Source organism: Saccoglossus kowalevskii, chromosome 15, assembly GCF_978046115.1.
Source record: "Saccoglossus kowalevskii chromosome 15, keSacKowa6.1, whole genome shotgun sequence".
In the NCBI taxonomy this organism is placed as follows: domain Eukaryota; kingdom Metazoa; phylum Hemichordata; class Enteropneusta; family Harrimaniidae; genus Saccoglossus; species Saccoglossus kowalevskii.
The window spans coordinates 26,306,165-26,320,910 of NC_140655.1; the positions used below are offsets into that span (position 1 = coordinate 26,306,165).

Here is a 14,746-nt window from a genome sequence, read left to right on the forward strand (position 1 = left end):
ACTGAAAAAACAGTCATATTGGGAATGTTTTGCATGGAAGAAGAAATATGGAATGCTAGCTAGCAGCAAATCGATGTTCACTTTCAGTAAAAAAAAATTAATTGACTACAAATAAACGTTTCTCTTCGAGCGATCACTCGCATGGTACACCATAATTACACATCGGTTGTATGCAGATGAGAATTGACAAAATGTAATAACATGAATAGGAAAAAATTATTGATTCAAAATTTATTCTATCTCAGTTACACATAGAATAGCAATGACGAAATGTCATCTACCTCCAGACTGCAATGCAATACTTGAATTCCATTAGTAAGTGTAGCATAAAGAGGAAGTGCGCTCTATAGACGATGTCTACATTAGGATTATTTGAATTTAGACAATGCTTTTTAGAACATAACTAGATAGTATATGGTTTCAAAAATGCTAGTCTGATTACAAAAGTAGAAACTACAAGTCTTGTACAAGTGCCTCCAGTGATAGCGAATACAAATTTACAAAGTCTTGAATTTTCAACATGTACACGTCTTATGCAGAGACAGATTAAACAAATACGGTGTGGTAATTAGTAAGAGAATGCAAAATCTAAAATAACCAAAACATTTGACAATGTTATAGGCATAAAATAAAATGAACCAGGTGTAGTTTGAGTTAAAGATTTCCTGTCTAACACTATCTTCTTCCCAACAACCAATTATTCGTGAAAATCAATTTCAGTAAATTCATTTCCTCAATTGTGATTACAGTACTGTGCAACATACGAAGTCTGATACACTCGCTATGATTGTATTTCTCGCAATATTTCTTATTGCAATTTTTTTTCTCACAAATTTTACAACATGGCGAGAATCCATTTCTCACACAAGCTAGAAATAACTGCAGCCCCAAACTGGTAGTACTGTACATCCAATGAAGTTTAACTTTGATTTCTGAATGGCTGAAATCCCTAAATATGATACAGAATTCTGCATGTGGAGAATGAAACTGATATTCAAGCAGTGCTTTTTAACTATAATGCAACTTTGGTAATTTAAATATGAAAACAGAACTGAATGCAGATTTTGTGATAAGTCTAGTGGTGGAAGTGTTCTAATGGTTGAAACCTGAGACGATTGGCAGGACAGAACTGTAGAAATGACCCCATGATTGACCTTTAGGTTAAACAGTATTGTTTAATAATACACCTATTTTCTTCATGGCCTACTACTGCACGAACTGCAAATAATAATTGTGAACAGAATATTACAGAATTGCCAGAAAAAGCTTCTCAAATCCATTCTATTTCAGTCTGCAAGCCAACAGCTGCTACCAACTTGGGCCACCTAACCCCTCCATTAACAACTCAAAACGTCCAAAGATATCTCTCAACCAGATGCGGTAATTCAGCAAAGACCAGCTTTTCATGGTTTGAGCGCCGGTTTGGTTTACACGATTAAATTTCCAGTCTGTCCATTGTTCACTGCCTCAGTCTACTGACCACAATAGTATCGTTGGTTGGCATTTAGAAATGTTCTTAGGATTGCATTTTTTCCTAAAGTGGGATATATTGGATTGCTTCTATAGAAAAGGACAACTCAAAACCACTGCCTCTTTACAGTAGACAAATTCAATGCAAACGAAGCGGTGTAAGGTTTCCATGCCAACCAGAGAAGAACGAGATGTTCCAAGTGTTTCAAGAGGCAACTTCTTGTGGGAAGTTGGTAATGAAAAATTCCTTTGAGGCAACTATACATGTACATCATGACACTTAGTAATATAAATAGACTTGCTAGTTTTAGCAGGGCATGGTTTTTGTCCTTGTACGTCACATATTTTGATGTACATTCATATAAAGGCAGTCGAGCACTAACAGAACACAATTGAGAGATGTTCTAAATGCGAAAATAAATTTTCTTTTTTAAAATTTTATAAATTGTCAATTGTATTTCTTAGATTTTTGAGAATTTGTAATACAAGAAAATTTGAACTATGAGAACACTGTACAGCCACAAAATCATGAAAAAGTTGCTGGTTTGGCTAATCACACAAGATGGTGTCCATGTACATCATGAGCAAGTCTACAAGTTGCAGATGTAATCATAATATCACGCTCACCAGAAACCTAGTCTATTCACCATTTTGTTGAACTATTACAAATTCCCAGCAAGTCATCGGATTATAATTAAATTGGCTCATAGGACATAATGGCTGCATCAAACTAATATCAAGTTTCACAAATAAACTGTTGCAAAGGAAAGAATTCCGGTGGCCGAGGAAAAAAGACAACTGCCAGTTTACTGATTAGCTGTTTTTATTAACACATTGGATACCACCTCCATACATTATATGCAATACAGTGCAAAGGTTGCTAATGTTAATACGTATTAGAGGCCACATTATTTTTATACTCCATAGGTTATGGGCAGCATATAGCGCATGGTCTAATGCACAACTCAGTAAGCAAGGCAATAAGGCATTAATTCAAAACAAGGAATTTGAGCTCTAATTATAGCTTACCCACTTAAGACAGATAATGTTCAAATAGAACAGTTGCAGAGGGTGTTGATATACAAGTCATCCTTACATGTACAATAAACTACAAGGCATGACCCATTGGAAATTAACAGATAAGCTAATAAGGGTCGACCATTTGAAAACATGGAGGGGCACCATAAAAGTTTTAGAAAAAAATTACATGACAGTTGTTGCAAGAAAAGATGGTCGCCAAATAAAAAAATAAAATAAAAGATACCACAAAAAAATCTGATCACACTTCCACCCCCCCCCAATGATATCAAATGTTTGACCCTTACAAGCAGAAACAGCCATACAACATCAACTATTTATAGTCCCACAGGTGAGGGGCCCTTTAGAGTACAACGTTTTATTTATATAAATACACAATCATTGATATACAATATCTAAAAGTGCTCAATATTTCTGATTAATTAGAAATTTGACCTAAGCATTACGCCCTGTCCGTTAAAAATATACTAGTATACTTGATGCATGTAAACAACATTCCATCATATAAAGTGGTGGATCATCGGAGATGAACCATTTCCGAGGGCCGACACTTGCTAAAACATTCATACTTGTTAACTTCGTGACCTTGAACATAATTGATAATATAATTCGCTTGTCACCCACAAAGATGGGGAACATGGATAAAATTTAATTAACCATATTGACCCTTTGAAAGCCAATGTCAACTGCTGTACAAACCTGTATTTTTTTTAAATTATGACCAGGATTCAGTGTTCTCCCCAGGCCTTTCAAGCACTGCGGGTCCGCGTCGCTTAGACAAACAGCCGCGTCGCTTTTGTTTCGCCCGCGATCCTTGAAATCCTGCCCGCGATGCTTATTCACGTTGTATTGTTTACAAGTGTCAGCCTCGTCTAGCACATCTTTAAAACAATAACATGTATTGATCGAAAGGTAATCTCGCCTTTGTACATAGTTAGCCTTACAAAAACAGTGATAAAAACGGAAGTCTACAAGAAGTTACCAAGTCTATCAAGGGTGCGGAGCAGGCAAACCCAAAATACTAGGGTAGTAATAATTTGCCCATTGCGTCGGGATGGTCTATCCCGAGTTGCTGCACTGCGATTAATTGTGTTTTTACTACTTCATCGCCAGTGACACTAATTACCAAGAATTAAAAAAACAAGTGAAATTAAGTCGCATCGGGGAAAAAAAACTGTAAATAAATCGAAGTAAAAATTATTCAACTGCAGACGAGACGGACAAGGAAAAAACGAACCCTGACCTCTAGAAATACCTCATTCATAGTGCGTCATTACCGAGGAACGCCACCCTAAGGCGACGTAACGCATGTAGTGACATCACAACCGATGCATGCTGGGTTACAGCGGAGATTTTGACTGAGGTAACAAAGATGGCGGCGCAGAGTGCATGTTTTTCCGCGATGTTTAAAAACAACATTTCGTTGGCGATTTTGATGTAATTTCTTAGTTAATCATCAATGAATCGTTTTAATTAAGCAAACATTCTAAGTTTGTGTATTTTTAAACAAAAAAGTCAGGGACCGATGATCGCAACAGCAGCGGTGAATACCCGTTCAACGCAATGCCGTCAGCTGACAATGTTACGGTGATCGTAGCGTTACACAAATAATAGATAGATCAATGAAAAATCGCTGACTTTAGTTTTGAAATGCCGTTGTAGAAAAAAAATGTCATTATTGATTTATTAATTTCTTCATACAGATTTTACAAATTTAACAAACAAATCCCCCCCCCCCCCCCCCCCCCCCCCCCCCCCCCCCGTCGTATGAACTGACAGTAACATTGGCACTAAAACTGACTGTACTTGTACACAAAATAATGATGAACCAGTTACCTTCACGGATAAACAATATATTTACTGACTGGCTATAAGTATTTCCATTTCTTTCCTGTTCTATTTCAAACTTTATTTGACTTAATGCACACATAAAACACAATGAATGTAAATGATAAAAAATATATGAGATATGTATCAGTTCTTTATTTCAGTTAAAATGTTTGTTGGGGAAGCTAATTATTATGCAAACAAAATTATGCAAATAAGATGTATTGTTATGTAAATTAGCCGCGATGCTTGGCTTAGAGTCTGGGGAGAACACTGGGATTAGTTGGTAAATACATCTATTTGGTCATAAATTAACGATGAAGTTAAAGATGAATACATTAAAATTAGCCCCAGATCCAGTGTTAGAGTGTTAATTTACATTTGGTCATCGGATCTTGCTATAGCAAAATGAGGTGAATCCACAGCAAATTGATGTGCACTGTTTTTGATCAAACAGATGAACCAGACACAAAATAGTGATTGCCAGAACTTGAATTTATTCATAAACATCTCAATTACACTTTGAATTTGGCGCAATTTGCTTAAATTGTTGTCTGGGGAATCAAAGTTTCGTAATTGCTAGCGTGCGCATGTGCATCCTGTGTATTATCCTCTCGCACATTTACCCCATTTTGCTATAGCAGGACCCATGTCAGTGTTCAAGTGGTCAGCTAACAAATGTAAACATACATCTCCCCAGAAAAAATGCATAGCGCCGGGGCTAATTTGCATAATAATTTGCATATCATTTACATATCTTTCCTTCATTGATTAACAGAACTTATTTACAATTATGAATATTAGTGAGCTCAGTCACAGGGCAAATATTTTTTTTAATGGAATCAACACATTATGTTTCACAATTTAGAAGAGTTTGAAACATTCTCGAATACAAATGCTGCAGACTAAAAACAAACACAAATACATTATTGTTGCAATTTAATTGTTTTGTAAAACGTTGAAGGAAACGCATTCAAAACGTTAAGCCAGATTTATGTTCACGAATCTCATAATTTTATTCACTCCAAAAACATTCTCCTTCAAAAAATCGATCACGTAATTAATTGACGTATTGTTGTAATTTATTATTTGTACCATCAACTTCTAAAACGTTTACAATTACAGTAATGAGCGAACAAATAAAGCTTCAAAACAATCATCAAAGTTACGACGTGACATAACTTACTTGGCCATGTTATACACCAGTTATAGCAATAATTCCTCAACAAATTTTACCTCTTTTTTTTTTGATATGAAATGTAAGTAAAATCAGACTTATTTTTATCGGGAGCGATTATTTTTGATCACTTGATCGCTTCGGTAAAAAAAAAACAGACCCGCCATGATGTTTGTGAAACATTAGCATGTGTCCTTTGACCCGATGGGTCAAAAATTCCATTAACCAATCAAAATGCCGCATGGTAATGCCGGTAGAACCCGAAGTTTTCCGAATGGTAGTGATCTTAAAAATTACATTGCGGAAGTAAAGCGATGTCGGAGCACGATGTGTTGGCATCGATTTCAATTGAAAACTGCATGACAGCTTTCGAAAGAGGTGATTTGCAATTTTTAAAAGGTAAATTAGGTCTTGAAAGAAGAGTTTTTACATGATTCGCAATGATAAAAGTTCAAATGTATTTTACCAAATCACGCAATAAACACGTTTTTTTCTTGAGTAGCGTGAACTGATCGTGAACTCCGATTTGACCATGTTATATCGAGGTGGAATTGATTTTGAAATAATTTTAGCTTTCAATCTAAAGACTGTGTCTATCGCAGAAAGTATTTACTTACAAACAAAGAGGTGCTAATTCCACAAATTTGACTAGCCGCTACGTATCGTGCGACTAGGTCTATTGTTTATAAATTATAATCCACGACTGACAGGATGCGTGTCTGTCGGTACGTAATTATACTAACAATCAGACAATAGTCCTCGTCGGAAGCATTTCCGTGGTGGTCACTAATTTTGAGTGACGGTCGGGGCCGACCGGCGTGGCGAACAAAGCTTTTTCACATCTGATATTGGCATGTCAAATATGAAATCAAGCGCCGAGGTGGGAACACATAGCGCCGAGGTCCCAAGTGAAGCGCCGAGATTCACAGGTATAGCGCCGCGGACCTCGGCGCTAAAAAGCCCTGGGGAGAACCCTGGTAAACACACCAAAACTACACAGGGATCCGGGGCTACAAAAATGGCTGGAAAAATTATTGCTTTCAAGACGATTAATACATTTGCAATGACCATGATTTAGTACTTGATTACAAGTCAACAGAATAGAGTTCACCAGGTGAAACTTGTTTATGGGTAGCAAGTTGACCCTATCGCTTTTTTTTGTTCACAAGAAATATATTACCAATTGATATCAGATGATTTCAAGGTTTTAAAATTATAAAACTGAGGTACAATGTTGACCCAGTAGAGCACAACAGGCATGTGTGTGTGGTCAAAATTATTAAGTAGAATATGATGTGATGTGATGTGATTTTCGGTTTATGTGTGCATGGGCCACAGCAAGCAGTTGCTGCCAAATTAACACTGTTATGTTACAAATAACCTTGTAAGCACAGAGATCCTTAACCTTTTAAACTCAAAACAGTCAATTTATGAGCAGGCCCAGGTAGGGTTTTATAAGGGTTCTTCTAAACAGACATTACATGTACTTTCTCAACATCTAATTAAAGTAACAAAAAAAAACCATCAAATCATATTGGTTTTTGCTTTAGCTAACTAAAAATAGGAATTTTTATGACTCGCTGAATATAACAGAAGTTATTTCAAGCAACATTCACGATAAATAAATTACAGATGCGCTGAGATTACTGGTCAAAGAAGGATCAAAACACAAATTGGAAACCATACTCCAAAACAAAGACTACATCTTGGAGTCGTGCTGCAAAACATGGCCTTTAAACACCCATGTAACATCCTAATTTAAATATACAGCAAATAAACTTCAAGGACCATAGGATTACTCCCAATATATGGTACTTTGAGCAGGTATAGGTGTAACCCCTTGATGCAAGAGAATCTCTATTGTGTATCTATTGTACAGTTTAGTTTTCTGATTTTTCATCCAAACATAAATCCTAGTAATCTACTGCACCACTGACCCGTTTCAATACAGAGAATTACCAGTAGTTCAATTCACATAAACAATGTAGTATTGCATATTTGTATGTGCGCATTGCGCTGGCCTGCGATTTTCACACAAGTATAGCAGCCAATACAGCAACAAAGTGTTCTCGTCACTGGCTTGCAGGGCAAGGTAATCACTTGAATACAACTACTCTATTTGAACCTTATAGAATCTATGATATGCCGTTCCCCAATGACCAATTAACACATCTTCCCTTCAACTAAGTTCAAAACTGCTACCCTCAACAATGGCCGACAAATTAACACTTCATTTGTCAAAATCATGCATGACGATCAGCTTGATACTGTCAAATGACCAATTTTCACTGGGTTTAAATTTCGCTGATTAACCATTTCAGGCATATTCATTGGGTTTTAAATTCACGGTTTTATCATTTAGATAATGTGTTCTATGCTAAATTTTACATATTCACTGGGTTTTAATTTAGCGCATTTTCCAGTCAGCGAAATAAGCAAAATTAAAACACAGTGAATAATTAACCTCTTTACAGTATTCTCAACAGTATGATATGCTACAGAGTTCATTTTATAATGGAGGATATATACTAGTACATCAATTGATTGACATCAACCATGCATGCATGCACATACTCGTACAGGTAAAATTATCAATCAACATACAGTAAAATGCATGTTTAATCAGCAGGGTCAAATATTGACTGCTTACAATTCCACTTGCCATACATGTGAAGGAACAGATTTTCAACAAATCCATTCTCTCAGCAAAGGCCTAATACACACTTCGTTTTGCTGTTTGATGACCTTATCCTATCCAAGACTTATTTCCTACTTGAACTTTTTTGGAGCCAAACATGAAAAAATTGCACAAAATCACTCAAAATTTCAATGACACTAAATTTATTATCCAACATTTTTTGCCAAATTTAGAACTTAACACATTTAAACGTCGGTACTAGGTGTTCAGTGACATAGTGCAAATAAGATGCGCGTCGAAAACAAACTTTTAAATCTGACTCACCCTACCATTATTTGGAAGAGCATGTTTACATATCCACACATTTTTTGGGGGCCAAAGGTGCCAACAAGCGTCAACACATTATGTTATATTGAATGAGATCGAAGTTAGTAACATTAGTGAACTGGTCCATTAACAGAAGCCACTGATTTGTTAAAAGGATGCACTAGTACAGAGTGAACTGTCAATCAACAGGCACTTAACATTGACATTGTACATTCACAATGGCAGATATCTGCATGTCATCTTACTTTCAATGCAATCTCATGATTATGCCTCCTTTCAGTGCCACAGTGGAGAGTCTGATCTTTGGAGCTTGGCAAATACTAGCCAATTTTAAGCATCTACAATACAGACTGTACATCAAGTAAAAATGGAATTTTGGTTTACTAGCACCATTAATGACCCACCACCTTGAAAACTCGAATGTAGTCATGTAATTCAGACCTCAGCTTGCAGCTTAGCAACACAAACCTAGCTCTTAGAACAGATAAAGGACTTAATAAATTAATAACAGGTTTGGAGTAGGAAGGAAACTGGCTAGTCATAATTCTAGTCTTGGAAGTTAGATCAAAGGACTTCCGGTTAGTTTTATTAGTTCCGACGAACATGTACAGAATTTGCTACCAAAATACATACGGTCCAGAGGTCCACATTTGCGCAGCCGTGATATATGCTAAAAACATTGCCTCGAACCAATGTAGCAACAAACACGACCAATACAATATGCAATACAGTATTGTCTACACGACATCCGTGCCAATTGTATGTTAAATAAAAATGAAGTGGTGAACTATTTACAGACAGAAAATGAAGCCAAACAAGTTAACCAATGTCACTGAGACCGAGTTCGATTGCGATATCGACAATATGAAGAAAGAATTGAATTACCTTTGTTAACATATCGGACGTGTTTAGATTAGAATAATAACATTTTATGTAGATAATATACGAACAAAAACATACAGGAGAGTAGTATTTGATAAAGAAAACTAATGAATTTTCCAGTTGGAAGATATTGACTCATCCGAATCGCCATTTTGTTAAAACTGAAGAATAGCAAAATTATCATGAGACGTTCGGCACATCCGTCTGAGGGCGAAACAAACTCTAATAGCATTGTAATTTCGACATCGTAACTATATTATCGTTTACTTATTTTTGTTTTCGCTCGCAAATAAATGGAAAAAGAGTCGTAGAAGTTATAGTTAGTAATGACACAAGCTTTGTCCCTCGGTCTGGCCCCACACAAAGCCTCCTTCGACATGCGTTCAGTAGTTCAGGTCACGCACAGAATTATCGTTAAAATAGCCACCAAGCTGTCCACTGCAACATTTTATCCACAATAAATCACATGACAGAACACTTATGTCTATCCGCACGAGAAGGAATTCAGTATAACGTTCGAGGGACAACACCCAATTTCTAGAAGAGGGACAAGCAGGCGCGAGAGATGAATGGCAAAATATCCAAGACGGCAAAATGAAATGACACACCAAAGAAAATGTATACATACCATTTTCGCTGAGAACAGATCCTATCCTCAGGAAAATCAGCACCACCGCGAACCCGTATATCCTTCGTAAGCTAAAAAGCATGTTCACGTTGTCTTGAGTCCTAATAATGAACAGATATTTCTTTAAAACGGATTAAAAAACACGAAATTTTAGGCCAATATGGCCGTCCACTGACTCGCTTGTTTTCCTAATGAAGCTCAGCCTTGAATATTAAATCATGACGTCATCGGATATGTGGGCGATTGCATTATATACAGTGGGAAGTAAAGTACCCCTATTCCTCTTTGCCAAATTCGATCAAGTATCTACCATTTATATCAAGTTTAGTTAGATAACAAATATAATATACGTACAACCGCCATTAGCTAAGTATAATTCAACAAAATAAATTGCCGAAGCTTCTTTTAATACTTATCCTAGTTTTTCTCCCCACAGAAAAGTAGTATTTTCCACGTACTTTAGACAATGCGCGGAGAGTCTGTTAGCTATCACTCTCCCCACACATACACCTTGTATCGACTGATTTTACCCAAAGTCGTAGAAATCTTAGTATTTTCCACAACGTAGTAAACTTATCTAAATCACAGGTGATCGTGAATTTAATTTAGTTATAAAGAGTTGATATTTTTGTTGCGAATAATCAAACCATTTAAAATTGTTGACACATGATAGAACAGCCAGCAGGTGAGAAACGTCTCATACCTGCTACTAGTAATATCCAAAAATAAAACACCATGAAAAGTTAATAATTGTTGAATTAACGGTGTCACTAACGATTCCAAGCTATATGCGAGCTTGTGTATAATTCAACATGTTAAATTTTACCTGGAGTGCTACGTTTGATCCAATGACGAAGTGGCGGATTTTTAACATACAAAGCGACTTCCGTATTTTCTGTGAACTTCCCGTATTACGGGGGTACTTCCCACTACACGTTAGTGACGTCAGCATGACACAATGAATAAAATGCCACCACATGCGTTTATCAATGCACGTGAGGTGGAAAACCAATATGTTTGATATTTAAAGCATCTTTGATCAATATAACAGTGACGTCACAAATCTGCTGCTATTACACCTTTATAATGTATGATATGTAGACCACATGTGTTAGCATTTACGAGTTATCCACAAATCAGGGTCTGTGCACAAGTCTTTGACACGCTCAATTATCTGTATTTTTTTTTAAAAACAATAATACTTTCAAGGACCACTATTATTAGCTACCATCGCCTTGCAGAGTTCGATCATGGACCCACTATAATGAAGTAGTACGTCCATGGTTGTACATGTATTAAAGCATTGGGGATATCTCATGATCCTGTTGCGTCGACCGCCATGGTACCCACACGGGTTAACGATATAAATACAATCTGTATGGTAATGTGTCTAATCGCATTAGCTTGTCAATTAAATATTCATAAACACAATGCATACATGGAAAAGGTTATTACATTATAATACAATATTCGTCAGTCAGCCATTTATGAAATATAGGTAAATACACTTGGATGCAAATTAATCATTTTTATTTTTCTGTAAAAATACACATTTGAGAATCGCGTGATCGATGTTTACATTTTTTTGGAGTTGATATTTAACGAAGTAATGTTAATATGAGATAACGATGTTCGAGTCAACATCAGCATAACTGAAATCACGAAATGTACATACCAGCTCACAAGGCAATTCATTCAACGATCACAAAAAACAGAACCATTGCGTTCGTCAACAGCTGTGAGATATGAAGAAAAAAAATGAAATAGAAATGATTTTTTAACTAATACCTTACAATCATTTGCATACACGTGTATGGTGATTGTTGCAAATTAATGCATTAATAAGTGATATCAGGGCATCTATTTGTGTTAAGTACGTCACTCATTTAACTATTATTATTGTAGTTAATCATCATAAGTGGCGTTGGGGTTCTGGGTCATGTGACTAAATATGTAATCCACCGACGACACGCGCTATGGGAAATTCGGCAGGTATTCTGCAACTCAGCGAAATTATGCTATCAAAGAAAAAATGATGACGCATTGATAGTTTTACAATCCAGTGACATATTATTGCGTATTATTATTATTATTATTATTATTATTGCGTATAAGGACACATTTAACCATGCTGTCATAATTGAAAAATATTATTTTAAAAATATGTTTGAAGTTGATTACTGATACCGCTCAGTACTCCATAACAACACGGGATGTTGTCAATATCATCAGATGTTATGACAGAATACATTGATCTATTTTCGCTCTGGCAAATTAAATGAAGTCACTACATGGACCATGAGAAAAACACACGTCAACTGAATAGGACATAATATAGATGCCGCCGCGGGGCATATAGTGGCCGGTGATGATGAAGATTTAAAAAACCATTCAACCATTCACAACTCTATGAAATCCACAAATAAACAGAATTGATTGTTAAAAACACAAAAATGTCCAAGAAATTGAAATGAACTTTCAAAACTGAGAAATTACAGTATGTGAAAGTGAATTTTACACATACGGGGAGAACTTGAACTTCTATATGCTATGTGCGCAAATTATTCACGGGTATTTGAGTACTTTGTGGTGTGCGTGCTGCGCTAGCGACCTAGATCGCTTGTACTTGAATAGAAATTACCATACAATGGAGAAATTGAAAAGTGGAAATACCGAAAACAAATTACGTAGTTGAGTATTTAGGGTTCAGCCATTGTGCTATGAATCGGGGTTGCTAGCCACGATTGACAATAAACGTGACACGGAAGTTATACAAACATAGACTAACTTTCATGGGAAATATTCAACTTAGAGTCATTTTTAACTGAATAAAGCGAGATTTTATGGTACAGCAACATCACGGGAATACCCAGCATTTTCACATTGAGCATGGAGGTACATGTATTTACCATTGGGGGACTATGCATAAATTGACCATCGAGTTCGATGAATTGACCTTGGACAGTGACACAGGCAGGTGGCATTGACGCTTTTGTAACGCCAATTTGAATGCAGCTGTCTTGTCATCTTGTAAATGTTCTTTTTGATGACATCATAGTGGATATTGGTAAAATTACCACTGTGAATGTCAACCCAATATTTTCAGTGGCCGAGCCCTTAATACCAGCATTATGCCAGTAAAGTTGACGTTTTGACAGGACAATGGCGCAGAATGTTAAATCATTTGTAAATAAGTTCTAACAATAACGCTGGAACATTCTCAACTTGATGTCACGTGACCGAGTTGTTTATCACATTGAGAACTTCAGTAAGGCTTGGCCCAATGATATTTCAGAGGAAAAAGAAAGTATATAATCTCCACAATAATACGAATACGCTCACACACAATTTGTTTTTGACATTTATATGTGAAAAAAAACAATCATAAACGCGACGTTTCAAAACATGTTTATTTCGATTAACGCTCCCCCGAAACTTCTACCGGACTACCCCACAGTAATTGCGGAATTCGCCATTGTATGGTAATAGGTTGTTTTTCACTCTTAACGACCCATACTAACTCCTCGTTCAGTGACGCTAACAATAAGATAATAATAGCACAACTTTATCGTTAAAAAGCCCCCAGAAAACATCATCGTTTGGTTTTTCAAGTTGGAGTGGAGGTGGTACATTTTCAATGACGTCTTTCAGTTACCGGATTGTATTGAACATGTACGAGTAATGAACGCTTTATAGCAGGACCGAGTCAGCTGGTCCCTCTAAACATTGAATACCAAATTTCAAAGTCCTTGAATATTACTGTCATAAAGTTAAAACTTTCTTCGTTTGAACGTGTTCAAATGTTACCTGGATTCCCCAGTGATTAACAATGTAAATTTACGTTGTTTACTGTACCCTATACCTCAGACTAGTAATACAATTGTATTACTAGTCTGGGCCTATACAAAGCTTTCGATCTTTTGAACCACCAAGTCCAAGCTGTCACTGTAACCATGTAATGCACATGCTGTGTTAGGCAATTTACATCCCGACTCATGCGTTTGAATTTGTGAATTACAAAGGTACTAATTTTAATAATAAACTTGTCACTCTACCTGATGTCCCACGTGGTTCAATTTAAAAACTTTTAGTATTTTTAGAGGCGTGCCACACACATGTAGATATGTATGCCGGCTATCCCACCATCCGTACGTCGGCCAAAACTGTACCTGAACTTAATATCACCTCAGACAACTAATCCTCGGGGGCGGAGCTACGTCACGGACGTTCTACGTTGCTAAGACGCGCACCACTGTACCACGCTCTGTGCGCGCTGCTGTGGAACGCCGGTGGAGCCGGTGAAAACTCGAGAAAACAACACAAACTCAACTTTGAAGTAATCCTGAACAACCAAATTCATATATGTTACACACGTAGGGCTAATCTTGTTACACTGTTCAGGGGACTCTCAACAACCATCGCAAAGTACCGTTTTCTGCGAGATTTTGGTCTTTGTTTTCACCGCGAGGGTTGCCAGGCGGTAGAAAATGCCCGGATGTCCGCCCCCGAGAATACAATTATTGGTTGTCTGAGATACTGAAGATTTTAAAACCATATCTGTATAATGCAACTTAAAACAAAATGGTTATAAACACCGACTAAATATTAACCCACTTCACGAACATTACGATATTTACTCATCTCTGAAAAGTGCCTCGATGTATATATGTCACAATTAACGGGAAAGCAAAATGATAACAAGGAACCCGGGACACTGCATATTTAACAAGGAACCCGGGACACTGCATATTTAACAAGG

General features: G+C 36.7%; 1 protein-coding gene across 3 annotated transcripts in view; it reads right to left on the minus strand.

The window, feature by feature from the left end:
• The window catches only part of LOC100368632 (calsyntenin-1-like), a 39,789-nt gene extending 25,460 nt beyond the window's left edge, over positions 1 to 14,329 (minus strand). Inside the window, exons 1-3 of one of the 3 annotated variants that reach the window (XM_085490637.1) lie at positions 14,043 to 14,329; positions 11,663 to 11,723; positions 9,988 to 10,088 (exon numbers count right to left, since the gene is read on the minus strand). In XM_085490637.1, coding sequence (XP_085346763.1) covers positions 9,988 to 10,088; positions 11,663 to 11,682 — 121 coding nt within the window. In that variant the 5' untranslated portion in view covers positions 11,683 to 11,723; positions 14,043 to 14,329. Of the gene's footprint in view, positions 1 to 9,987; positions 10,089 to 10,813; positions 10,914 to 11,662; positions 11,724 to 14,042 lie in introns of those variants that run through there. The other 2 variants (XM_085490639.1, XM_085490638.1) reach the window with 2 other exon arrangements.
• Between the last annotated feature and the right edge of the window lie 417 nt (positions 14,330 to 14,746).